Genomic DNA, 27,543 nt, shown 5'->3' with positions numbered 1-27,543 from the left:
ACTTAGCCCGCCAGGCTCCTGTGTCCATGGAGTTCTCCAGGCAAGAATCCTGGAGTGGGGTGCCTTCCTTCAGGGGATCTGCATGACTCAGGGATTGAACCGGTGTCTCCTTCATTGACAGATTCCTTACCACTGAGCCACCTGGGAAGCCCCAGTGTATTAGTACTATATTACACATATTCACAAATATTGTATTCCCTGTTCACAAAGTGAACCTCACAGACTCGAGGGTGAGAGCAGAAAGTGGTGACTGAAAATACAGATTCCATGATGAGTCCTGGCTCTGCCCCTTCCCAATCGTGGGAGACCTCATTCAGGTGCCCTCTTGTGCCTTCATTTTCTCATCCATAAAGTTAATTCTTGGCAAGAACTGGCAACAGTCTCTGTCATACAGTTCCTGTTGATGTTGTTACAGTAGTCATCAATGGCCAGTCATGTTGCCTGTTGAGTGTCTAAGCTTTTGGTCACATATCACGTGTTGACTGCATCAGCTGATCAATGCATGTGGAGTTTCTCTTGGCCTGTGGCTAACAGCCTGGCCTCTGAAGTAGACAGAGTTCAAGTCTCCGGACTGCGTCAGTTCTTAGCAGTGTGTCCTTTGCTCGCAAATATGCTGGAGTGGCATTGACCAGGTTGCCTGCATAGGGAAGTCACCTTCCTGAAGTCTATAATGGAAGATGCTGTATTCAGAAAAGCCAGGAGAGGAGGTCATTCATCCTTGAATTTTGATCTTACTGTCTCTGGTCCAAATCTGCATTCAGGCCAGCCCTGTTTATGTCAGCTCTTCCTAGAACGGCCTAGAGAACTTTCTTCTGGAGAGACTGGTAGGATTGTGCATTGGCCTGGGGCTGTCCAGGGCAGGGTACTGATGAGAACCAAACCTGTGGTTTCATTTGAGAATCAGTTAATAATCAAAATGAGAACAGCCAGGCCAGGTTACACTCTGAGGTTTGGGCTTATATAGGAGGTGGGCATCTGTAGTCAAACCAGTGTCCTTACTTTTTATTCGTCATTGTCCCTCAAGTCACCAGTTACGTATGATGTATCCTTAAAAGTTGTCCCGTACCAGCGGCTCCCCATCTGCAGGCCTGTCCTTGGAGGCGGTTTTGGGCAGAGGGGATGGCTCCCGTGGTTGATAGAATTGTGGAGCAGTCTTTCTGGGGACCCTGCCTTGGGGCTCATACATTTGTGTGGCCCCCGACTATACTTCCCTGGAGTAGGAAATGTCAACCCACTCCAGTATTCTTGCCTGGAAAATTCCAGGGACAGAGGAGCCTAGCGGGCTACAGTCCATGGGGTCAGAAAGGGCTGGGCACGACTGAGTGACCGAGCATGCAGGCAGGCATGACTGCTTGGGCACAGGGCCGTCTCAAGGAAATAACACATCAGACTAGCTCTGTCAACTTGAAGGAACATGTATCCTGCCCTAACTGCTGCAGCAGGTATGACTGTCTTCATTTTAGGGGACTCGAGGCACCGTGGCGAAGCACTTCAGCCAAGCAGATCCAGGTAGTTGTGAGGATGTAAATTATAGAGAGAGAGTTCCAAAGAATGGCAGTCCCCAGAGTGAGGGCAGAGAAAGACGTGGCATCCTGCTCCAGTATTCCTGCCTGGAGAATTCCATGGACACGGGAGCCTGGTGGGCTGCAGTCCACAGGGTCGCAAAGACTCGGACATGACCGAGTGCCTAACGCACGCAGGGTGAGGGCAGGGTCTTGGCTGTCACTGGGTTTGAGCTGTGGCTTTGCCACTGTCTGATGGACCTCACACCAGTGGACCTCGGTTTCTTGATGGGGTCATCCTGGTGATACCAGCGACATGCTGGGTGGTTCCCGGTCAGGAGATGACAGTAAGGACCCAGGGGGTGCCCCGGGTGGCGGGCCCAGCTCTGTACTGCTTCAGGCAGGAGGTGTCGGGCCAGGAGGTGTCGGTAGCTGGGCCTGGTGACACTGCTTTGCAAGGTACACTTGATGGTGCCCAAGGAGGGAGCTTTGGAAGCAAGAGGAACGTTTTCCCTCATCTCATTAGTGGACCTCTCTAGTGGGTCAAAGAGATGTGAAAGTGATGAGCGTTCAACCTGGCAGGTCTGTCAGTGGTTTTAAAATAGAGATGTGAAAACAGCCAAATGCTTATCACCTTTCCCATAAGACTGGTTCTGGGAACAGCTAAAACTGAAAACCAGGCCCTTGATTTTACTTTCACAGTGGCCTGTAATGTCCCGTCTCCGCCTTATCTATGGGTTGCTTTTAGGGGCACATAATGGGTGGTCCCCCATCCCTCCCACGTTATTTCTTCTACGTGAGGGTTTGGCCCAGAGGCAGTGGGACTGGGAAGTTGCGATTCCACCTGGCTGCACTTTAGAGAAAGAGTCTTGGTATTAAATTCATAATTACTTATTAGCAGGGTTACTGACTTTTAAAAATATGTATATTCTGAAGGGTTTTATTTTTTTCCTCTGGTTTAATTGTGAGACTGTTAACTGTTTCTAAATTTCTAAAATTATTTTTAGAAAATTGAAGGGGATATCAATTTTGTGCATTTCAAATGTATAGTTCAGATACATTTTTCAAGCCACTGGGTTTTATGTGTGTATATGATTGTTCCTGAAAATCAAATTTACATTTTCTAATGTTATGAAAAGCGCTGTCAGTGCCTGCAATTCTGGCTTTGATGTTGGAAGGAGAACAGAGGATTAAGGCAGATTAGGGTGTTGGTCTGACACCCTGTGTTCTGTGGGATCACAAGTAAAAGTCCTCCAAATCTGGGCGTTACTCTGGTGACATTAGCAGAAGCTGGAGTTCTCGCTTTTCAGAGCTTAGCACACGCCTGCTGGAGTAACCAGCCGATTCTGTCCTGAATCAGCGTGTCGTGCCAGCGCTAACATACTGGGAGGTGTGTGGCGTCTGCTGATTCAGAATCGCCACCGTGACCCAGATCACCAGCATCTGGGGAGAACCTCTGTATGCTCGCACGGTGTTTCTGCTAGACGTGGATTACGGCTGAGAGGCAGGAGAATCTGCTGAAAAGAGTGCCACCCGGGGTTTATTAAGAATAAAAGCAACATTATCACAGCCACTGCTTACCGAATCAGGCTGGTGTCCCGGGCACCGCGTGGAGTGTGTCGTTACTTGACCTCCTGCATCTCAGGGGCCCCTTGCTCTGTGAGTGTGGGAACTTAAGTGGAGCACGTGGACTCTCTGAACTGAGATGCCCACTGCGATCAGACAGACAGACTTCTCAGTGATGTTCAAACAGACTTCTCAGTGATGTTTGCAAGAAGAGCAGCTTGAGATTAAAGGCGTTCGGGTGGTCCTGTTTTTAAGGCAGTGGTGCATTTTTTACATTCTCAAGCCTGGAAGTGCATATTCGGCCCCCGTCTTGGTCCTGGGAGTGGCTGTCTCCCAGGGACTGGAGAGCTCTTCCCGTGTATCAGCGCACAGAGTTCATGTGCGCGAGGCCCTGCGGTGACGGTGCCACTCTCTTTACTTTAATGTTAAAATTTGCAAAGTAGAGACGATACTATTTTTACTGGGGATGGGGTGGTCATAGATATTTTTCCTCAGGGCAGTGAGTTACATGTCTTATTACTAAGAATTGCTCCTTCTGGAGTGCATACGTTGGGGAGTGGGGATTGCTGGGGAGGGGAGGGAATAGGAAGAATCTTAGGTATTTTCCTTAAACCCTTTTTTTCTTCTGTTCATTTCTAGTCTTTATAACCTGGCTTCACTGGAACTGAGAGAGAATCTACTTACTTATCTCCCTGAGTGAGTCTCTGGGGAAAAGCGGGGGGGGTTTCATACTGAATGAATTTCCTGAAGCATTAAAAAAAAAAAAAAAAAAAAAACTACAAAAAAAACTACAGTAGCTTGTCAAAAAGAAGTTCTGTGTCTTTTGGAAAATTTGAGAGATGCCAGCCTTAATAGACTTCCTGTGTAGTATTTATGGCCATAAAATCCAGATGAATCTTATTTTGGGAAACTAGTCCAAGTGAGGAATCTCATGTTGCTCAGCATTTCTAAATCCCAAGAGCTCCTTCCCTTTGTGTGTGTGTGTGTTTTTTTTTTTTTTTAAATAGCTCCCTTACCCAGCTACGGAGACTAGAAGAACTTGATTTAGGAAACAATGAAATATATAATTTGGTAAGTCTGTACTGAAGAGAGATTTGAATTTCACTTGTTCTTAGTTATGATCACAAAATATTTGGGGGGCATCTCTAGGGATACTCTTAAGCCATTGTTTCCACAGAGACAGCTTGGCAACATTAGAGCACGTGCTTCGGTTCACACGGGTTACGGATAATGATTGGGGGTGGAGGGTCGGGGGTGGAGGTGATGGCGTGAGTGGAAGCAGCTGGGAGTCTTGGGGGTGCTTTTAGGAGAGGGGTGCTGATTTTAGAGAAGTACCCACAAACCTTTGCTGTGATACTCCATTCCTAACTGTTGAGTGAAGGTCCTTTCCTTCTTAATGGGGGGCTAAATACTGGAGCTTTGTTTCGGTAACATTGCTTTTTGTTTTAGCCAGAATCAATAGGAGCTCTTTTACATCTAAAGGATCTCTGGTTGGATGGAAATCAGCTGTCAGAATTACCTCAGGTGAGTGGTAATTTCACACTGTTTCCCTCCAAAATGCAAAGAGACCACCGTCACCCTCATGCATCCCCTGCTTCTCCATGAGACTTCTAGAAAAGGGAGCTTGAAAACTAAAACGTTGGTTGCCAAAGCAGATTTGGAAAAATTTGTTGAGCATTCATCGCGCCACATGGCCACAAAAAATTGAAAGCCTCAACCCATCGTTTCTAAAGATAGTAAATATATCTTTTGGTGTGTGAAGTCTGCATTTTATTTCATCCTGGCTTGAGGCCTGGGTTGCCTGCTTGAAGCCCAGCTCATTTGGAAATTACCAGGATGCCGGATTCTGATGGCAGAAGTTTCTGCCACTGTTGGTGATATGCCAAGTGTTTTGAGATGATTTGAGCACATTTTGCTGTGTAATAGTTGATGTAAAATCAGTGCAAAAAGTTTCTACTTCATATTTTCTCCCAAATGTTGCTTATGGTGTAGCTGGGCCGTCACAAGCTCTTTATGTTTCTCCTGCTGGTACCAAGCATGAGGAGCCGTGTTCCAAATGAAACGGGCTCTCGTGTGGGCTTCTGTGTCAGCCTGTGGGTTCTAGCGCATAGACCCACCTTCCCATCAGTTGAGAGAGAGTTAAACAACAACAACACACAGGCATTTCCCCCAACTTTGTTTTTCTCCAACTGTTAACGAATTCTACTCTTCGGGGTCTCTTAGAGCCAGGGTTTAAAGTCCATATATTTCCTGATGGTTGAGGTATGTGTATTGTATAGTAATTCAGGGGCTGTCTCTGCTAGGCTCTCTGGACCAGCTATGATGGACCGTGCCCTTCGGGTGGAGAAGGTGTATCTGTGCAAGGAAGCCTGGTGCTATAAAAAAGCACTTGAGTAAAATTCTAGTTGTAGTTATGTGCTAGAATTGCCAGGACATCACCGACGACTCACGCGACTACGGAGCTAATGCGAGTCTGTTCCTGAGGTCTTGGCTGCATTTGGGAAAAGGAAAGGGCAGATCAGCAGCTGATATGAGTGAGGGTTTGATTAACAGATTTCTCTAGGAAATTATGAAACGTCCTGATTAAGAGAAGTCTAGTTACTTAAAAGAGTCAAAGGATGGGGCAGAAATGCCAGGAAGATATTAAGAAAGTATAAAATACCATCTGTAAAGGCTGGATAAACAACAAGGCCCTGTGGAGCACAGGGAACTATATTCAATATCCTGTAATAAAACAGAATGGAAGAAGAATATGAAGAAGTGTGTATGTATAACTGAGTCACTTTGCAGTATAGGAGAAGTTAACACAGCATACTTGAATAAAGTAAAAATCAGCTCTTAGACATGCGGAGGAGAGTATATGTGTGGACGGATGTATGTAAACAATTGTGTGCAAAATGTCACGTCCTAAACACAAAGAAATTAACATGCCACTGATCATGTTATTAATTTTTTTTATGCATCTCATTGGCCCACTTGTATAACCTTTTGTTAAGTCAGGACTAAACTCATCAGACAGTCTCAGATAATCAGTTATTTTCCTGTCTTCACTGATGACAGAAAGAAAAGGAGACAAAGACGTTGTTTAAAGGAATACATTTAAAAAGTAGACTATCCTCAGGGAGCCTGGCCTGAAATTAGTAGAAAGGTAGTCTGCTTTCCTCCAGGCAGGAAATGCAGGGTTGGAGTCCCAGGGTGAGTACTGGATTGGGTAGGGATAATCTGGGTAGTTGTTCAGGCCAAATTCAGTGCTAATTTAGGAGTCTGTACCTATGTAGACTTCAGGGGGCCACTGGAGTTCGAGGTGGGGTTTCATTCTGGGCCTGGAGTGATGTTTCCCAGCGGGAAGGTTGGAGGCACAGTTGTGAACAGACTTGGGCAGAGGGTGTCCAGACCTGTCCAGGCGAGAGGGTGCTGAGCGCGGGGGCGGGGGTGGGGGGGCGCGGACAGGCTGGCAGCAGATCGGGGCAGTGGGGGCACCGGTAAGAGGGAGCGTGTGTCAGGAGAGTGGAGGGTCAGATGCCTCTGGATTGGAGCTTGGGCCCCAAGGAGGTACCTCCCCTCCAGGTCGGCTCTTCCCTTTCAGAGCAGTCTGGCTCTCTTGTCTCGGGTATTAACAGAGTGTGTGTGTGTGTTAATAGTGTGTGTGGTATGTGTGTGCATCTGTGTCTGTCTGTATCTGTGTGTGTGTCTGTGTGTGTATGTCTGTGTGTAAGTTTGTGTGTGTGTGTGGCTCTCGTATCTCGGGTATTAACTATGTGTCTGTGCGCGCGTGTGTGTGCATGCGTGTGCCGTGTGTGTGTGTATATTGTGTGTGTGGTGTATGTGTCTGTGTCCATGTGTATCTGTGTGTGTGTGACCATGCACATGTGTGTGTGCGCTCTCCAGTTTCCCCGGGGAGCAGCTGAGCCCCTGTTGTGTGTGTGTGTGTCTGTGGGTGTATGTGTCCGTGTGTGTCTGTGTGTGTGTGTGTGTGTGTGTGTGAGTGCGCACATGTGTGTGTGCTCTCCAGTTTCCCCAGGGAGCAGCTGAGCCCCTGTTGTGTGTGTGTGTGTCTGTGGGTGTATGTTTGTCTGTGTGCGTGTGTGCGTGTGCCTGTGTGTGTGTGTCTGTGTCCGTGTGTATCTGTGTGTGTGAGCGTGCACATGTGTGTGCGTTCATTTCCCCGGGGAGCAGCTGAGCCCCTGGTGTGTGTGTGTGTGTGTGTGTGTGTGTGTGTGCTCCAGTTTCCCCGGGGAGCAGCTGAGCCCCTGGTGTGTGTGTGTGTGTGTGTGTGTGTGTGCGTTCCAGTTTCCCCGGGGAGCAGCTGAGCCCCTGTTGTGTGTGTGTGTGTGTGTGTGCGCTCCAGTTTCCCCAGGGAGCAGCTGAGCCCCTGTTGTGTGTGTGTGTGTGTATCTGAGTGTGTGTGTGTGTGTGTGTGTGTGTGTGTGTGTATCTGTGTGTGTGTGTGTGCTCCAGTTTCCCCGGGGAGCAGCTGAGCCCCTGTTGTGTGTGTATCTGAGTGTGTGTGTGTGTGTGTGTGTGTGTGTGTATCTGTGTGTGTGTGTGCTCCAGTTTCCCCGGGGAGCAGCTGAGCCCCTGTTGTGTGTGTGTGTGTGTATCTGAGTGTGTGTGTGTGTGTGTGTGTGTGTGTGTGTGTGTGTGTGCTCCAGTTTCCCCAGGGAGCAGCTGAGCCCCTGTTGTGTGTGTATCTGAGTGTGTGTGTGCTCCAGTTTCCCCGGGGAGCAGCTGAGCCCCTGTTGTGTGTGTGTGTGTGTGTATCTGAGTGTGTGTGTGTGTGTGTGTGTGTGTGTGTGTGTGTGTGTGTGCTCCAGTTTCCCCAGGGAGCAGCTGAGCCCCTGTTGTGTGTGTATCTGAGTGTGTGTGTGCTCCAGTTTCCCCGGGGAGCAGCTGAGCCTGTGTTGTCCCACGAGATGCCTGTCACAGGCATAGAAAGGAGTTGGCTTCCCACAGGACTTCACAGGCTGTTCTGAGTATTGAGTCCAAATGTGGAGAACTGGCGTCTGGCCTCTTTTTTTTCTTCTTTATCCCGAACTGTGGGGCCTTCAAGCGGCTGGTTTTCCCCTGGTGCCCATGTCCTCATCTTACTGAGGGAATGACTCCTCGCCTGCCTGCAGGTGGAGGGCCTGGCCTCCCTTCCCAGTACCCATGTGTGATTCACACAGCTTCCCGTTTTCATCGGAAGGGGTCTGGAAACTCACCCCCGCTGTCGCCTTTGACCAGCACTTATGGAAGAATCCTTAGGGCCACTCTGCGGTGATCTTGAAAAATCAATATAAGAAATTCCTCCAAACGGTGACTGGTTCTGGCGTGACTTTCTTTTCCTGTGTCATTGGTACAGGAAATAGGAAATCTGAAGAACCTGCTCTGCTTAGACGTCTCTGAAAACAGGTTGGAAAGGCTTCCGGAAGAAATCAGCGGCCTGACTTCACTGACGGATTTGGTCATTTCGCAGAACTTGTTAGAAATGCTCCCGGACGGCATTGGTGAGTGTAGACGCCAGCTGCCCCCGTGCTGGCTGTTCTCGTGCTGGGGCGTGGTTCCTTCAGTCGTTACAGGTTGAATCTCTCTGTGTGCAGGCATGTCTGTGTTCCTGGTCTGGGAGCGGGCCTGTTAAATATACGTTACTACTTTTAAATGTAGGCCCGTCTACCTCCTCTGCAGCTTGTGTCCATGATTTTGGTGGGGATGAGCCCAAATTGTAGAATGTGTTTTGGGCATATGAACAGTTATCAAGACTTTTCTAATTGAGCATTGCAAATAGTTTATGTGGAATGACCTTTGACCTCATAGTGTGACCCCCAGAAAGGGCTGTTACTGGGGGGAAACACATTGAGCCTTTTCTGTTGAGCCTTTTCTGATTCCATCGGGAATCATCTTTTCCTTGAACCATTCTGTGCCGTTTCCTTTAAAAAACAGTCCAGACGTTTCCTTTACCGAACAGGAGCTCAGCTCAGGGTGAGAAAATAAACACAGAGAAGATAAACAGACGTGGGCTGTCAGCTCTGCCATAGCCAGGCCTTCCTAGAAACTGTAGGAAGCTGTATTAAACCGTGTGGCTGTCGTAGGGCAGCTTCTTTGACCTTCACTTAACCTGCATTCAGAACATCAAAGGGAGTTTGGGAGAGGTTTTCAGTAGTCGGAGAAGCCGTGTGACAGGGGCCCGGCTTCCTTTCTGGCATCTGGTCCAGATGAAAGGGTTGTTGATAAGAGCAGCTTGGCAGAAGGACCGACAGACGCTGCCTTTCAGGTGAGTCTGGTTGGGGACCTGAGTGGGACTGTGACTCTAGGTGGGAATGTCCAGTAGGAATCACGTATAGCATCAGAACAGCTGTGGGGACTCAGGATGTTTGGCTGCTGGGAAAAGGGAGAAGTAGGCACGAGATGGCTGACATCAGGCCTTTGAAGGGCTGTCGGGTGGAAGGAGGTGTCGCCTCCTTCTGTCTTCTCGGTTCAAGAGGGTGAAAGGAAAAGGTTGTGAATCTCAGTTTGATTTAAGGAAGAGCTTAACATGCATCTCTTAGGAATCAGTGTGGGCTGCTTAGTGAAGAAATGAACCTCCTGGCACTAGAAGTATTCAAGGAGAGTCTGCAGGCCCGCTTGTGAGTGGTGTTGAGGAGCTCTTGGGGTGAGCTCTGCCAGCTGTATGTTCCATGCCCCAAAGACAGTGCTGACGAGTCTCCTGGCCTGAGGACTGGGGGCCCTTCTGGGGACAGGGTTAGTAGGTACTGACTGTGCTGAATAAGCAGCCCCCCTGCCCTGCCCCGTGACCGCACTCAGCATGAGTTCACCCTTTTGGCATCTCTCCGTCTCCGGCTTTATCACTTCTGTGATAGAGGCTGTCCTCTGACTGCCCTGAGGACAGTGACACCACGCTGGCCACCCTCTGTGGATACCAAGGACACCTGCTTGGGAGGCGCGCCCTCGAGGCAGGAGCAGGTGACAGCGAGACTCTGACGGCTCAGGGTCTCCTCCAGCCCTTGGCGGCTGCAGAGGCTGCGGTAAACTGGCTCTTCCTCTGTGGCCTGAGGGCACCTCTCATGAGTCCATTCTGCGTTCTGAGTGAGACAGATCTGTCTTAATGTGGCCTTCTAGAGATTACCATCTGACCCCGCAGGCTCAGAGATTTCCCTTGTAGGGCTCCTCACTGACTCATCGTTACCCCCAGGTGATGGAATGGACTGCCGTGTGCTGTCTTTTGTTTTTAGCGAGGGTGATTCTCGTGTGTGTTAGCTGCTCAGTTGTGTCTGACTCTTTGTGACCCATGGACCGTAGACCATCAGGATCCCCTGATCCTGGAATTCTCCAGGCAAGAGTCCTGGAGAGGGTTGCCATTTCCTTCCCCAGGGGATCTTCCTGACCCAGGGATTGAACCCAGGTCTCCTGCATTGCAGGCAGATTCTTTGCCATCTGAGCCAGGATGATTCTTAGGGTAACGTAAAAGTCTCTCCTCTGTATACAAGACGTTTCCTGTTCTTGAAGCTCCATCAAGAGCCAGCTCTTTGTTTTTTCGTGAAAATCTATGGGCTTTGACATGATTTTTTTAGGTAGCAACTTTTTAAATGATTTGCCATTAATTGCCAACTGTTTCTGACAAACAGAACACATGATTTTAACTCTCAACCTTTTGTACTCTAAATGCAAATAGCACAATTTCTTGAAGCTGGGTGAGGAAACCAAATGAGAATGGAAATTCCAAACAGCAAGCAGAGGGGAGATGCCAAGTGGTGACCAGAAAAACAGTGATAACTAATGAGCCTAAATGACCCTTTTACAGGAAAACTAAAGAAACTGTCCATCTTGAAGGTGGATCAGAATCGACTCACCCAGTTGCCCGAGGCGGTCGGAGACTGTGAGAGCCTCACGGAATTGGTTCTTACAGAAAATCGGCTCCTGGTGAGTGTGGCCCCAGGGTCAGGTGGAGATTGATGGTGTGGGTTCTGCGTCAGCAACGCTTTGCAGGGTCGCTTCTGCATATTTGTAATTTGGGTGGACCAGATGGAGGTCCCCTTATGTTGTAACTAACCAAGGGGCCTGAGAAGCAGGCTCGGGACATGCAGATGATCCCGGTCCCCCCGTCAGAGACTGCGCCCCATCGTGACGCTCAGGGTACGGGCACTGGCCTGGACACCTGGGGAAGGGAGGCGGGGGGACCGGCCCTGCTGGTGGAAGTGCCTCTGCTCGTGTCTGAGGGTGGGCCAGTGGGAATGGTGTCCTTCTGGTTCTTGGAGCAGATGTGAGTGCAGGGGAGGGGAGGGGATGGGGGCTGGACCCAGAAAGCCTTGGGGGCACTGAGGGTGGGGGATGCTCTTTTGGGGAGCCAGAGCACAGCTCTGACCTTGATCTCACCCCGTCCAAGAAGCTGGGTGAGGCAGAGCAGGTGCCCGGGCTTGGACCGGCCCTCCCCGTCCTCTGGGTGACGCCTGCAGAGCGGGTTTCTGGGGCGGCTGCTCTCTGCCCGCTGCTGCTCCTGCTGCCCGCCCCATCTGCTCACCCTGCTCCCCCTGTCCTGGCCTTGTAGCCTCTTTGTTTTTGGTTTACTTTTCTGCCTTTCCCTCCACTTCTCTGTCTTCATTTTGTCACTTTAGTTTTTACCCGACTTTTCCTTTTACCTCTTTCTCCCCTTTTCTCCTCTCTTTATAAAAGGAGTAAGTAATGCTCTTCTGGGGAGCAGAGCAGAAGAAGACAGCAAGAGTGGGTTAAGGAGGCGGAGCTGGTGTGGGCCTGGGAACATCCCCCTGTAGTCAGGACACTGGGCTCCTTCCTTGTTTCTGGAAGGAATCCGTTAGAATTACAGATGGTAGTCGTGACAGTTAGAAAAGTGACGTTCACCCCTGGATTGCATCAGGGTTGAAGATCCTCCTCTCCCCATGGACCCAGGGCCGGTTCCTGCAGGGTCGGAGGGCTCACACCAGCCAGGGTGGTCCCCGCCCCCGCCCCGGCGCCCGCCCCCCCCCCCCCCCCCCCCCCCCCCGCCCACACACACACACACCTGCCCAGTTCCAGCTCCCACCGCCTGCACTCCGGCCCCCACAGGCATCTGCAAACTAGTGGTTCTCAGAGGTGCGGGCAGGGATGGGTGGATTTCAGGGGTGCAGATTTCACTTCCTTGACTTGAAGGGCCTTCACTACCTCTTTTACTGTGTGTTTCCCTGTTCCCAGGCCTGTGTCTTTAACCTCATTTCATTGAAACATACTCTCATTTCTACAAAAATGCAAAATATTAGATGCCACATCCCCAAGTGAGCATTACAAACACCTGCTGTTGAGGAAGGACTTGTCTTGCTGGATGAGATTAGACCCTCTCAGTTCTTGAAAAGATCCATTTTATCTGTTTAACTCTGAGCCATGTCCAAAGTATGTGTTAATAACAAAAATGTTATTTTAACAGACTTTACCTAAGAGCATTGGAAAACTTAAGAAGTTGAGCAACTTGAATGCAGACAGAAATAAATTAGTGTCTTTACCAAAAGAGGTATGTGCTTTTAAGAAAATAATATAATAATTCATAAAGAAATAATGATAAACAAGGGATCACAGATGTCAAATACTTATATGCTGCTTTTTAAAGGTGTGAACTCTCATCAGTGGGTCCAGAGATGGTCGGAGGAATTGTATCAAAGAATGACCCATCAGTAACGTTGGGGAGAGTTGGGAAAGGTGAATTCGGAGGGGGACAGAGAGAGTGGCGTTTGGGGGCTGGCCTAGGAGAAGAGCAAGACCATTGACAGGAAGGGGTGATTATGGACTTTGGCTTTGGGGGTGATTGGGTCTAGTGAGCAGGTAAGCCCTCCCATGAGCCATTGGAGTTGTGAAGATGGGTCTCAGTGAACAGTCTTCCTGGGCAGAAGCTCATGTCTGGGAGAACGAGAGGGAGCCCTTCATGTAGAGGCGGATGCCCGGGAACGTAGAGCCCGGTTCTTAAGATTTTTTGGTGGATGCTCCCAGCGGGAGAAGAGAGCCTCCACCCCTTGTGGGCATGGCTGTGTGATTTAGAGGCATTTATCCGAGGAGGTGCCGGAACTGAGAATGGGAGGAAGCCCTAAGGGGTCGCACGAGGTGGCCTCCGGGGTGCTGTTTAAAAGGAAGGCTGTCTTTCTCTTTGGAACCAGGAGAACCTGCCTGAAGATGGGTCCCACCGAGCTTGGTCTCTGTTAAAGAGTAAAACGCTGTTTTTCTGACGCACAGCAAGCTGCTGAGCCGCTCCGCCTGGCCGCACAGGAGGAGGTGTGGCCTCCTGCGCTGTGGTCCCCAGGGAGCAGCTTCCCGCTTCCTTCTCTGCTCCACCCTTGTCAACGCCCATCTTGCAGTCATTTCAGAGCTGTTCTCCAGGCAGCGAGCGCTTGAGGGGCTCTGACGCTCCCGGGCCGCTCTTGCAGGCATCTCACCTGGCCTGGTCTTTTCTCCCCCGTCCCTGTCTGGGGGTTCAGCGGCCCCGCTTCTCCCTGGGTGCGTTAGCCGGTGCTCCTGAGCGGAAGGATAGGGATGTTTGTTACAGATGTGACCGCATTCTCACACAGCCACGATGGGAACCCTAACATTTAAGTAAAGCTGTTTCCAGCGCAAAGGCTTAAGTCTCCATCTTCGCAGAACTGGGACTCAAGGAAGAGATTCTGCTCATTAAATCCTCATTTTGGTTCCAGTCTAAAAGCAATAAACTGAAGGACAGAGCTGGTGTTGATTGTACTCTGGTGGGAGAGCACGTGTGGGTGGGTGTAGGTCAGACGCACAGGCAGAGGGAAGGACAAAAGATCCAGGCCCTCCCTCCGCAGCGGCTGCCCCGGACCAGGCGCTGTCCTGCCTATTCAGTGAATGTCACGGCCCTGGACCAGGTGCTGTCCTGCTTGTTCAGTGAATGTCACGGCCGCTTTTGAGGCCATGAAGATCTGGATCTCCCTGCTTTATAGACGGGGAAGCTGAGGCAGGGAGAGCTTTCCGGCCGGGGCTCCCGCAGCTGGAGTCTGGAGAAGAGACTGCAGATGTGTCCCCCACGGCCAAGCCCGTAAAAGCCTGGCCGCTCAGCTGGTAGAGATGGAACCCCACCTTTTCACCTCTTGACCTTGACGTGAGGCAGCCCCCTTGGTTGCGTAAAGGAAGTGCAGTTTGGACACCTTAGAAGATTAATGCATTTGAGGAAAGTTTTCAGTAGACCCTGAAGAGAGCACTTTCGAGTGTGACGTTAATCCCCAGCAAGGTCCCCGCATCCCTGCCCCTCTCTGCATCCGGTCTTTCAAAGGGACACGTTGTAGACAAGAACGTGAGGAATTGCTTCCTGTAAACTGTCCCCGTCATATTAGCATCAGCCCTTTTTTCACTCTGAGAGGATGAAATTATGATGCTTCCCTGGCATCTGGAATTTCATCAGGGGATGGAGTCTGCGCCTTTTCTTTCCGCTGCCCAAAAAGGCAGTTGTTTAGGGCCCTGGGGACTGGCTCCTTTCTTGCCCATTTCACCCCCGCTCACACTCAGCTCCCAGACTGGGATGTGTCCCAGTTCTGCTTGTGAATCCCAGCTCGGTGACCCTGCAGAAATTGGCAGTGCTGCCCCGTGGACTGGGCCGACAAACCACGGAGGGGCCCTCACCTTGTGCTGGGTCTCCTTTGTTGGTCTGGGCTGTGCGTGTGTGCGTGCGTGCGCATGTTCTCTGCCTCCAAGCTTGATACCATCCCATCAAATCCTGCACTCTCCTGATTGGATTCTCCTCTCTTCTTCTTCCTGATGTGATTGCTTCCTCTTGAACAGTTGTCTCACGCATGACGCATTTAGACTGACGGTGCCAACCAGTCCCGTGTACGTGTCCCCAGCCGTAGCTGTATTAGTGGCCGTTGGTCTGGGGCGCTGTGAGCTCTTTCTCTTTGTCTTTTCTTTCCCATTTGGTAACGTAACGTACTGTCAGTTTTACAGCACAGTCCCTTCGTCTATAGCAGCATTTCTTTGCATTTTTTCCCCACATGGTTGAGGGGAAGATGTTTGTACTGTGTGGGTCACAATGATAGATTCTGTTTGTGTTCTGTGGTGTCACGTGTAGTAAACATTTGCAAATCAATGAATGTCTTTTGTTTTCTTAATTGTTAGCTGCTTGGATATTTAGAAAAGTCGGGTAAACTTGCCATCTTGTAAGTATTGTTCAGACCACAGTTGCATCTCCAGCTTCCATTCTGCTGCTCATATGCATGAAGATTCAGATTGGCTGAGCACTTTATGCGCTTTTCATTGTAAAATGTTGGACATTTTCCTCCAAACTCAGTTTTTCTTTTCGTGAATGACTGCATGGCCTGGAACCTAATTTTGTTATGTGTTTGTCAGATTTGTTCCAATTGTTCTCTCTCAAAAGAATGCTTTTCTGTGAATTACATCTTAAGTTATTCAGATATTTTGAAAGGCATAACTTGGCAGCTCACCTGCCTTCACCCGATTCTAGTTTATTGGCATGATTCTGTCTCCGATGCGAAGGCTAGATTCGCTGTATTTGCTACATGTGGCATGCTTCTAATTTTTCAGGTCACTTATTTGCATCTTTTACCCCTCATCGTATTGCTCAAGTATGTATGTTTCTGCAATAAGGAAGTTCCCTTAAAAAAATCCTGGTTTTGGTGGACGGAAGACTTAAGGGGAAGAGGCTGTTGTAGCGTGATTTGCGGACAGACAGGACGTTGGTGAATGTGTGATCACGCATATGAAGATACGTTTCCGGCCACCTCTTACCTTTAAGTAACCTTGACCACAAAGGTTTCTGTCTGGAAGATGTTGTGCATGTGCCTAAGTTTAGGACTTGGTCTTTTTTCTCTATTAAGTCAAAATGGAGGTGACTCTCATGCCATCATACCTGTCCAGTGAAATAAGACAAGGGAGGATTTACAGATCAGTCATCACAACTTTTCCTCTAACAGGCAATCTGTAAACATCAATTACCCACAGATTTTGTTGTGATATTCAGAAAGGTTCATGGTGATAGAGTATTCATTTTGTGGATAACTTCCTTCCTAATTCTTCAGTTCAGTTGCTCAGTCATGTCTGACTCTTTGCAACCCCATGGACTACAGCATGGACTCCCTGTCCGTCACCAGCTCTGGAGCTTGCTCAAACCATCGGGTCAGTGATGCCATCCAACCGTCTCATCCTCTCTCGTCCCCTTCTCCTCCTGCCTTCAGTCTTGCCCAGCATCAGGGTCTTTTCCAATGAGTCAGTTCTTTGCATCAGTGATGCCATCCAACCATCTCATCCTCTCTCGTCCCCTTCTCCTCCTGCCTTCAGTCTTGCCCAGCATCAGGGTCTTTTCCAATGAGTCAGTTCTTTGCATCAGGTGGCTAAAGTATTATTCTTAGTACAATTTAAAATTCTTCTAGATTAAGTTCCCATGATATAAAGTGAACTATTGATAAATAAAAGAGATAAGACAAAACCTAAAAATTAAAAAAAGAAGAAAGCTGACCATTGGATTTCAAAGTATCAAAGATGGAGAAGGCATTGTATATTTGGAAGAGGAAGTAAGTCATAAAGAAACAGTTGATGGATTTATCTACATGAAGATGAGATTTCTGATCTTTGTGAAAATAAAGACAGCTAGCTGGAAGTCAGGGAGACTTTTACAACATTGCATGTGAAGGCTGCCTTTCCTTACTCTGTTAGAAGTTATTTCACATCCGAGAAGAGTCGTGCCTACTCTAGAACAGTGGACAGAAAGAAAAGCAGAGAAACCCCACAGAAGCCAGTAAGTGATTCACAGGAGAAAAAAATTGAAATGGGTTTCTAATGTGAAATCATTATTCACAGCTAGAATTGAGATTTCCGGGAGAAATATCAATAACCTCAGATATGCAGATGACACCACCCTTATGGCAGGAAGTGAAGAGAAACTAAAGAGCCTCTAGATGAAGTAAAAGAGGAGAGTGAAAAAGTTGGCTTAAAACTCAACATTCAGAAAACTAAGATCATGGCATCTGGTCCCATCACTTCATGGCAAATAGATGGGGAAACAGTGGAAACAGTGACAGACTTTATTTTCTTGGGCTCCGAAATCACTGCAGATGGTGACTGCAGCCATGAAATTAAAAGACGTTTGCTCCTTGGATGAAAAGCTAGTGACAAACCTAGACAGCGTATTAAAAAGCAGAGACATTATTTTGCCAACAAAGGTCTGTCTAGTCAAAGCTATGGTTTTTCCAGTAGCCATGTATGGATGTGAGAGTTGGACCATAAAGAAGGCTGAGTATCAAAGAATTGATGCTTTTGAACTGTGGTATTGGAGAAGACTCTTGAGAGTCCCTTGGACTGCAAGGAGATCAAACCAGTCAAGCCTAAAGGAAATCAATCCTGAATATTCATTGGCAGGACTAATGCAAAGCTAAAGCTCCAGTGTTTTGGCCACCTGATATGAAGAACCGACTCATTAGAAAAGATCAGTTCAGTTCAGTTCAGTCGCTCAGTCTTGTCCGACTCTTTGTGACCCCACGAATCACAGCACGCCAGGCCTCCCTGTCCATCACCAACTCCCGGAGTTCACTCAGACTCATGTCCATCGAGTCAGTGATGCCATCCAGCCATCTCATCCTCTGTCATCCCCTTCTCCTCCTGCCCCCAGTCCCTCCCAGCATGCTGGAAAAGACTGAAGGCAGGAGGAGAAGGGAATGACAGAGGATGAGATGGTGGGATGGCATCACTGACTCGATGGACATGAGTTTGAGCAGGCTCCAGGAGTTGGTGATGGACAGGGAAGCCTGGGGTACTACAGTCCATGGGGTCACAAAGAGTCAGATAGGACTGAGCGACAGAACAACAGCAACCAGTGTGCATGCTAAGTCGCTTCAGTCCTTTCTGACTCTTTGTGACCCTATTCACTGGAGTCCGCCAGGCTCCTCTGTCCATTGGATTCTCCAGGCAAGAGTACTGGAGTGGGTTGCAATGCCCCCCTCTAGGGGATCTTCCCAACCCATGGGTTGAGCCTGTGACTGAGCAACTGAACAATAACAGTTATTTACAACAATATGTTAATCAAAGCATTTATATCTATCAGATGTTTAAGATTTTAAAAATAGAATAACATACCAAATATTGATGAGAGTACAGGAAGTGCCTGTTATCATGGAAGTATAAATTATTATGGCATCTCTGGAAGGGAATTTGGTAGCATTATTAAAAACGTAAAGAAAGTGCGTACTCTTTGATTCTGTTGTTAGACTTGTAAGAATTTATCCTAAGACAGCAATCAGGAGTGTACGCTAAGAGGCATGCACAAGATTTTTTTCTCCCGATGTACACAGAGGTGTCTAACATGTTCCAAGCACCATGCCAAGCATGTATAGGGGCAGCTGGCATGTGCCAGGTGGCTTCAGGCTAATTCTTGTCTGATTTCCACAACGGTTCTATTAGGTAGAGGCAAATAATCTTCTGCATCCAACAGAGGTCTAAGCTGAGATTCAGCGAGGTTAAGTAACTTGCCCAGGGTCACACAGCAAAGAAATGGCAGAACTAATAAGCAATGTCTGAAAGGGTGATGTGCTAAGTAATCTGTGATCCTTCTGTAGAAAGAAATAACTGAGTGGTCAGTAAAAATCCTGTTAGAATCCTAATGACGTGGGAAAGCATTCTTGGTGCCGTTTTGGGTGGGAAGGCATTCCGGCATGCAGACAAAGGTGCTGAAGATCATAGCTGGTCCTAATTCTGTTGCTGTGCATGTTTATAACCACAGATGCCTGGCACTGGCACCTCCGAATGTTAAGGTTGATTATCCCTCTGTGGCAGGATTTGGTTTGAGTTGTTTTCTCATCACGCCGTCGTGTGTGTGTATGTGGTTTTTATTTTTCCAGTCACCTAAGTTACTTTGTATAATTGGGAGAATACTGTCGCTGTCAGTGGGTATTTTGATGTCAGTGGCCCAGCAACTCAGGGAGTCCCCAAACTACACGGTCTCCAAGATATTTCTGGAGTGGGGAGCATTTCAATAATAAGCTACAGATGATGGTGGGAGAGGCAAAAATAGCCTTTGGTTTCTAAAATCACACATCATGTTATTTCTTTTCCAATGGGATTTTGACCCGATTTTGCTTATTGTACATTTTCCCTCTTGGCCGGTGAAGTATGGGTTCAGTTCTGCTACAACAGTATATTGAAAGGAAGATACTGAAGGAAAATGGAAGTTCCTTTCCACTCGGGGCAGGATATGGGCAAAGGTGACTCATACCGCCTTTCTCCTTGAGTCCTGCAATCTGTCTGATGGTCTCCCCCAGCTGTCACCTGCAGGCAGTTGATACTCAGGGAAAGCTGATCTGGGCAAAGGCTTGCTCCGTGATCTGCAGGGGCCGTCTCCTTGAGATGGGTCAGAGCAGCGCCAGAGGGTCAAGGGTAGTATTGTTTTGAATAGGAGAGCACAGTGAGTGTCCTCGGCTGCGTTCTGTGATTCTCAGGGAGCCCAGGTCCAGACCCTCGTATTCTTTTCTGTGGGGCTGTTATCTTTGTGTGCTATTATGAGGTTAAAGGGGTTTTAAAATGTCAGCCTCCTATGTCACTGGTGATAAGTTCCTTAAACAGCATCTCTGCTTCCCAGAAATCCTAAGTGATGAGACATTTTTCCTGTTGACCCCTAAGGAGCATGTAAACTCTACCTCCTGAACCCGAAAGAGAAAGCAAAACTGCATGAGTGTTGCAAAGCACAGTCTTGAACTCAGGGCAGTTCTTCAGTCCTGTGAACACAAGAAATGTCACCCCAAGGCACGGTCATGGGGCCTGACACCCAAGGGGCTCTGTGGCATCCAGGGCCAAGCGGGGCGGCCTCCGTAAAGTTCCAGTGATGTGGCAGGGGCTCAGGCGTGGACTGCCTCCTGACTCGGACCTGGGACTTGACGTTCTCGGAAAAACACCAGCTCTGTTTACTTGGCAGAGGCGACAGGCCAGGTCCTAGGATAGGGGCTGTGGCAGGTGGTTCCTTTCAACCTAATGCTTATTACTTTCGCTAAAGGAACACGTGAGAACCCACAGGACCCAGGAGGGAGCCTGAATCCCACTGCGGGTCTGTGTGACCCCAAAGACCACCCCCCGCCCCGGTGTCCTCATCCCACCCTGACGTCTGTACAGAGCCCCGTCTTGTGTGTCATGGTTTTAACTGTCCAGTTGTCTTTTCTAAAAGCCAAAGTTTCGCATCCCCCCTTCCCAGGGGCTTGGACAGAGGCCCTGTGGGGTGCTCGCATCTTTTCCCGGATCAGGCAGCCCTTGCGCGTTGGCCCAGATGGGCTCTTTGTTGTCATCCTTCCCCTAGTATGTCGCCAGTGGGGCTCAGAGGCCACTGTCCTGCCTTGGGGACCCAGGGCGCCTGAGGCTCTGGGATACACCGCCTTCCTTCCCTCGACCTCTCCAGTGGTGTGACATTAGAGTGGGGAAATAAAAATAAACCACAAACCATGAACACGTAGGTAGCACACACCCTCCGGGTTTCCCATCTTTTACCCCAAAGTCCTTAAGGGTGTGAACTTGGGCAGAGCTTTTATTGCATGGACAGCGTTCACAGCCCTCTCTGACTCACGTTCATTAGTTAATGATTGTTGAGGAGTAGATGGTATATGCATGTGGTACAAATCGGACATGCTGTGGTGGTGTATCCAACCGTGGACACCCCCCACCGATACAGAGACCCTGCTGGTGCAGGCAGCAGGTGGCTTCAGCACCAGCGAAGCACCAGATCTCCACGCAGTCTCAGCTCTGTGCACCCCCAGTACCTCATCCCTCAGCAGGCAGGTCCTGCGTGTGAATCACCGTCCCTGGCGTCCGAGGGAGCCCTGCCTCAGAGCGGGGCGGGATGCGGTGTGTCTGCCCCTCCTTGCAGACCCAGGGGGGTCCCCGGTGACCGTGGGCGTTCCTCCCTGTGGGTCAGTCTTTGTTGGGGTCGCCTAGATTCATCAGGGGGGCTCTGTCTTGTCGCTCCTCGCCTGCTCCAGGGCATCCCTGGTTTTGATCCACCTCCTTTCCCAAGGTGCCTGGGCACCTGAGGAAAACTGATCCCTTCCTCAAGGGAGGGAAGAACACCTGCCCCCTGGGAGATGCTGACGCCTCTCGTAGGACAGAAAATCTGCACTACATCAGACATAGAGATTCTTGCCAGAGAAAAGAGTTCTGTGGTCTCCAGTTACTGCACATGGAAGCAGATGACAGCTTCATGCCACAGCCTCTCAGCAGTAGGTGAACAAATAAATGCGAGCATGTAAGCGTACCTTCATGAGGAACGTTGGCTGGTGGCTGGGCTTCCGCTGAGGGTAGATGGGAGGCCAGGCGCCCTGATTACATGTAAACACGCAAATTAAACAGCCTGTCAAACGCTCTTTCAGAGGATTGTGTGGACTAGGAAGGCAATGGATTGATGTGGACCAGGGGTTCTGGGACGGCGGTGTTGGGTTAGAGAATGTTTTTGCTAATTAGGGGTGATTGGTAAGATTCGAAAATGACAGAAGGGTGTTTCTGTAAGAAACAGTGTGATGAGAAATATCAGTCCATGCTGGCTTGTAGAGGACAGTGGGCAAACCAGTTTTTCTGGGATGGGAAATGCAGATACTGAGAATCAAGCATACCTGGGTGTTTCCAGGTAATCAGAGAGGAATGTTAGTCCTGTTTCCTCTGTGTTTTCTTATACATTCATTACGGTTACGTGCTGTGGTTAAATATAGTATTTCAAAATCTTTATATTAACTCCTGAGGGAAGATATAATAAGTTGTCCATGAAAGGAATTATGCAGCAGTTTCATAAATGTGCCTTCTGTTAAGGTCCAAATGTACATTTAACACAGAGATAAATATAGAAAAGGGCAGAAGGTATATTCAGACACTGATGAAGACCCAGGTGTCTTGCTCCTCTTGTGGCAGGAGGCCCTGGAGTACTTTTCCATGGGCTGGAATCAATAGGTCCCTTCAGGAGCCCTTCCACAGCAGCCGCTCTGAGTCAGGACAGCGCCTGGTTGGAGAGTGGAGTGTGGCCCCAGGCCTGCGGGCTGTTGTGTCTAGGACGAGCTGGTTTTGCACCCCCTTGGCTCAGCTTTCCTGTCTGTAGAAGCCACAGCCAGCTTATTCAAGAGAGGCAGTGAATTCTTTTGTGAAGACCAGACTCATACTAAGCTCAATTACCTTAGAATTGGTTACTTTAAATAATAGGGAATTGGATTTGGTGGGTGCAGATATTGACATATGCTTTTAGCAGTAGGTTATGTTGCTGTTGTTTAGTCGCTAGGTCGTGTCTGACTCCTTGTGACCCCGTGGCCTGCAGCACGCCAGTCTTCCCTGTCCTTCCCTGTCTTCCAGAGTTTGCTTATTAGGTCATAGCCGACCGAATTTACTTTTTGCTAAAAAATGGTTGATTTTGCATTTGTCAAAGGCAAATGAATTTATCAAATTAAGTTGTGAATGACCAAAAGCTATTCAGAGACTTGTGGTAGTAATCCGTGAATCATCTCTCAGATGTCTCTCTTTTTTCTCTTTTTAAAATAAACTGGAACACTGAAGTTAATATAGTGGGCAGGTCTTGAAAACTGTGTGTGTGTGTGTGTGTGTATGTATCATCTTTCGCCTAACTTTTAAAACCTAGTATTCTTTTTCTTTTAAGCTTTTTATTGAAGTATAGTTGATTTACAATGTGTTAGTTTCTGGGGTACAACAAAGTGATTCGGTTATACAAACATATATATATAATTACGCTTTTTCATATTCTTTTCCAACCTAGAATCTTAAACTCCCACATTGCCAAATTGTATATGTGTCTGGACTATGTCATCTGGTTAACATATTTGAAAGATAAAATGGCTTTCTGTTCAGAATGCAGTTTTTGAACTGTATTGTTTATTTTCTTGGCTTCATTGAGAACATGAATGTTTAATGTTCTGCAGAGATTTTTGTCAGGTTACTCAATGTTTCGTGTGATTTAAGTTGAGCACAGTTTGTCATCAGCGAGACTGAATCGTCACGGGATAGAATTCTGTGCATCCGTTTCATGCCATTTGATGAACAAGACCCTCCAGCCCCACCCCCGTGTCCCAGAACAGCCTGGAAAACTGTCGTGTTTCTTTCCTGTCATAGATCGGCGGCTGCTGCAGCCTCACGGTGTTCTGCGTGCGTGACAACAGGCTGACTCGGATCCCCGCGGAGGTGTCTCGGGCGGCCGAGCTGCACGTCCTGGACGTGGCAGGGAACAGGTAAGCCGAGACAAGCAGACGGCCCTCCAGCCCAGCCTCGGCCATCTCGCTTTACTCCCCCTGGTAGAGCGTGTACTGATGGGTCGCCTGAGCCAGGCCCGGAAGCTCTCAGTCTGGGAGCCGGAGTGATGGAGCCCGTGGAGGGGACAAGGTCAGGGCCGCCGGCGCCTGGAGTCCTTTCAGGGTACTGTGGGTGCAGCTGGAGACGTGGGTCTTGGTTGGCGGTACCCTAGTGGGAGGTGGGGGGAGACCTAGGTCTTGGCTTTTATAGCTGGCTTCCATGAGTCACCACGGGCCTCAGTTTCCTCATCTGAAAAATGAGCTCCAGTGAGTCTGAGCTAGAGTTTAGCTGGGAGTCTTGGTCTGCTCTATCTGTGACTCTGAACCCCCTGAATTTGTGGACAATATTGTACTCAGAGACGCTTTGCTGGTGAGAAGATCCATAGCTGATGTCAGAATTACCAAGTGCTTCATAGTCTAAAAAACCTAAAGAGCCGCCAGTCTGTCGGGTTCTGGGTCAGAGGCCTGCCGGCATGCTCACCAGCCTGCAATGTGCAGTAGTTTCAAGCATTCTGAGCTTATTTCATCACTGCAGACATCGCTGCACTTTCCTACCCAGGCTCTGCTTCCCACCTCCGACCCTTTCTCTGGCTCTGTACCTTTATCTTTTCTCCCTCATGCCCCTCTCTGGGAAGACTTCTCTCTGGGTCTGCGTTTCTGGATTATCCCAGTGATCATTGCCTGTTTACCTGCTCGCGGTCCTCCGAAAGCTCAAGTTACCTAAAGTGCATGTGATGGTTTGCGTCTCATTGTGATTTGTGCCTTTAGGAGATGCCTGGCGAATATTTGTTAACTGAATGAAAACATGAGAAATGTTAGTTTTGCAGAATAGCTGGCAGGCCACTGCAAAGTGCCTGATGTCACAGGCTTCATTGCCAAGAGGAATTTAAACAATGCTTTTGCGTGTCAGAGGGTGGGGGACGGGGTGTTAGAGTGTTAGATGGGCCGGGGCCGGGGCTGGGGCCGGGGCCGGGGGGAGGATGATCAGTGGTCCTAAGTGGTAAATGCCGGTGACTTGAAGAGTGTCTGGGGAACTGTGTCCTCACTGATTCGCTGCTCGCAGGTTGGGCGCGGGCCGCAATTTTTCACTCCTGCTAATGGATCGTGGGCAGCAGAGCTAAACAAATAGCAGGACGCGGGGGAATCTGGTGATGAGTTATGGCCTCAAGAAACGCTCGCCGTATTAAAGTTGATGCTTTCAGGACATCATGATAGGTTCTTAAGGCCACTCACTGGTGACTGGGATCTCGGGATTAGTTAGAGCTGGATGTTGACTTTCTGCTTGGACTGAGCCCCCAGGAGACATGCAGCATGAGAAGGTCCCCCTTCCCTCCCTCCTGTGCTCTTCCTGCAGCAGGAGAAGCCCAGGGACTCCAGACCCGTCCTGGTTCTCGCTGCTCTAGAGAGCATGCATTTTCATGACTAATTCTTAAGCAGAAAGATGACTCTGGTGTCTAAAAACTGCTTTTTACACCAGTGAAGTCCCCGTTCTCCAGTTCTCAGAAGAAGGGAAAGTTCTGTTTTTATTACGCCTGGGCCAGGGTGGAGAAAACCCAGTTAAAAAGCTGAGTGCCACAGCTGTCATCTGAGCGGGTTAAGTGTGCCATTTAGGCCATGGTATATGCAGATTCATAACCAGATTTCAAGCTTATTAAATATATTTAATGACTACTTATTTAAAGTATTGGTATAGAAGCTCATAAAAAAGAGGCTGCCATGTCAGCTTTTCAGCTTGCAGAGATGTGACACCATGGGAAGTCCTACCAAACACCACAGAAGTGTCTGTCTGTCCTCCCAAGCGTATAAAAGTAGCAAATGGCACAGGGGCCCTGCACGTTCGTTCCTAGAAACCTTTGACACGTTTGATAGGAAAAATTGCAGCAAGGATAATGCTAAAGTGCCACTTGGAAACGAAAGCACGAAGCCTCCGGGTCCAGGAACAGAGGAGGTGCCTTGTATCAGCCATGTGGGCCCAGGACGCAGAGGCACCTGACTCTCAGCTTCTTCCCCAGGGGACTGTCCACCAAGCACACACAATCGGGTATCTGAGCATCTTCCTCAAAGAACTACTAACGCGAAATACCGCAAGCCACGGCTGTCAGTGGAAAGATAGTTTGTACCTTTGACTTTCATGATCCAAAAAAATTAAGTTAAAAAGACTAAATAAGGTGTCACCACATACCTATTAGGATGGCTTTTATTAAAAAGACAAGAGGTAAGACGTGTGGGCAGAGAAAAGAGCACCCCTGTGCAGTACTGGGGAAATGTAAGTTGGGGCGTCCACTGTGGGAAACAGCATGGAGTTTTTCCTCAGTAAATGTTTATAAACAGAACTACTGTATGACCCGGCAGTTCCACTTCTGGACAAGAAAGCAGGATGTCAAAGAGGCATCTCCTGTTCCGTGTTCACTGCAGCTTTATTCACAGTAGCCAAGATGTGCAAACAGCGCCAGCAGCGCCGGACGGATGGGTGAAGGCGATGCGGTGTGTGCCTGTGTGTTCATATTCATACATACGAAGTGGAATATTACTCAGCTGTGAGAAGGTCGGAAATCCTGCCATTTACAGCATGTGCCCAGTCGTGTCTGACTCTTTGTGATCTCATGGACTGGAGCCCACCTGGCTCCTCTGTCCATGGAATTTTCCAGGCAAGAATACCAGAGTGGGTTGCCATTTCCTTCTCCAGTTTACAACATGGACAGGCCTTGAAAGTATTTTGCTAAGTGAGATGAGTTAGAGAAAGGCAGATACTGTGAGATCTCACTGATTTGTGGAATCTAAACAAGCTGAGACAGAATAGAGTGGTGGTTGCTAGGGGCCAGTAGGTGGGGAAATGAAATGCGGGAGGGCGCACATTTCCAGTTAGCAGGTGAAGCGGCTCTGGGAGTCTAACATGCAGCAGATGACTGCGGTTAGCAACACTGTACTATATCCTTCAGAGGTACCAAGAGAGTCCATCTTAAATGTCTCCAGCATACACACTCACTGGTGACTATATGAGGAGATGGAGACCCTAAGCCTACTAGGCAATCATTTCCCAATGTCGTTGTCCTCTGTATCCTTGGGGAGGTTGGTTTCAGGACCCAACCAGGGTACCAACAGGGGCAGACGCCTGCAAGGGCAGCTCCTTAGGTTAGATGCCACAGTACAGTGGACCCCCGTATCTGTGAGTCCTGCATCCTCAGACACGGAGAACTGACTGTATATGTAAGTGCATCAAATCATCACACTGTCCACCTCAGGTTTACAAAGTGTTACCTGTCGATAGAGCTGGAAAAAATATTAAAAGAGAAAATGCAACACAACAGTGTAGCCAGAACCCTGAACCGCTAGAGAATGAACTGCGTCTCCGCCCTGCGACCTGCGACGCCCGGGGCTGAGAGCTTGTGTGGCCGGCACCCAGTGATCCCGCTCTTGTTTTTAGAACGTCTTGCCTGCGGAGAACTCCAGAAAGTGAAGTGGTGCCCCGAAGGACGACTGGAAACCCGAGGTTATGGAGGCTTTCTTTCACTTTAGATATTTAGGCACTGTTGACATTTTTTTCACTGATTATGTTCGCTCACTATATGTACCTTTAAACATTTTGAAAACTTTACTTAAAACTAACAATTCTAGTAGGAAGAAACAGATGGAATGCTCAGTTGTAAGTACCATTCAGCTGTCAGTTAAGTTAGTATTACATTAATCAGTCAGCCACATTTGGTTGTTAAATAAATTGGATAAAGTAACTGCTGTCCTAATCTGCTCATAGCTTCCTCATAGCTATGAGGGGCTTCCCTCACAGCTCAGCTGGTAAAGAATCTGCCTGCAATGTAGGAGACCCTGGTTCGATTCCTGGGTCAGGAAGATCCACTGGAGAAGGGGTAGGCTACCCACTCTAGTATTCTTGGGCTTCCCTGTGGCTCAGCTGGTAAAGAATCCACCTACCATGAGGGAGACCTGGGTTCGATCCCTAGGTTGGGAAGATCCCCTGAAGAAGGGAAAGGCTTCCCACTCCAGTATTCTGGCCTGGAGAATTCCATGGACTGTATAGGTCATGGGGTTGCAAAGAGCTGGACACGACTGAATGACTTTAAAAAAAAAAAAGTCCTAATCAGAGGTAGGGAAGGTTACTTCAGGCTGGACTGGTCACTGAGGTACCTAAAAAGAAGAAGCTCACTATACGGTTGTTCATTTCTTCTAGTCCTTGTACTGTTGCTGTAAATAGTAGCTGTAGGCTTTTTATTTATTTATTTAGGGGATGTGGTCCT

The 27,543-nt window shown here is 48.7% G+C and overlaps 1 protein-coding gene across 1 annotated transcript in view; it reads left to right on the top strand.

Annotated features, from left to right (window-relative positions):
• LRRC1 (leucine rich repeat containing 1) overlaps positions 1-27,543 on the top strand; it is a 135,167-nt gene that overhangs the window by 100,023 nt on the left and 7,601 nt on the right. The window contains exons 5-11 of the mRNA XM_027524203.1: positions 3,708-3,764; positions 4,076-4,139; positions 4,518-4,592; positions 8,410-8,554; positions 10,846-10,964; positions 12,460-12,543; positions 23,118-23,233. Of these exons, the coding sequence (XP_027380004.1) occupies positions 3,708-3,764; positions 4,076-4,139; positions 4,518-4,592; positions 8,410-8,554; positions 10,846-10,964; positions 12,460-12,543; positions 23,118-23,233 (660 nt within the window). The remainder of the gene's footprint in view (positions 1-3,707; positions 3,765-4,075; positions 4,140-4,517; positions 4,593-8,409; positions 8,555-10,845; positions 10,965-12,459; positions 12,544-23,117; positions 23,234-27,543) is intronic.

The sequence above is a fragment of the Bos indicus x Bos taurus genome, chromosome 23 (assembly GCF_003369695.1).
Source record: "Bos indicus x Bos taurus breed Angus x Brahman F1 hybrid chromosome 23, Bos_hybrid_MaternalHap_v2.0, whole genome shotgun sequence".
In the NCBI taxonomy this organism is placed as follows: domain Eukaryota; kingdom Metazoa; phylum Chordata; class Mammalia; order Artiodactyla; family Bovidae; genus Bos; species Bos indicus x Bos taurus.
This window is presented reverse-complemented; position numbering and strand designations above follow the sequence as displayed.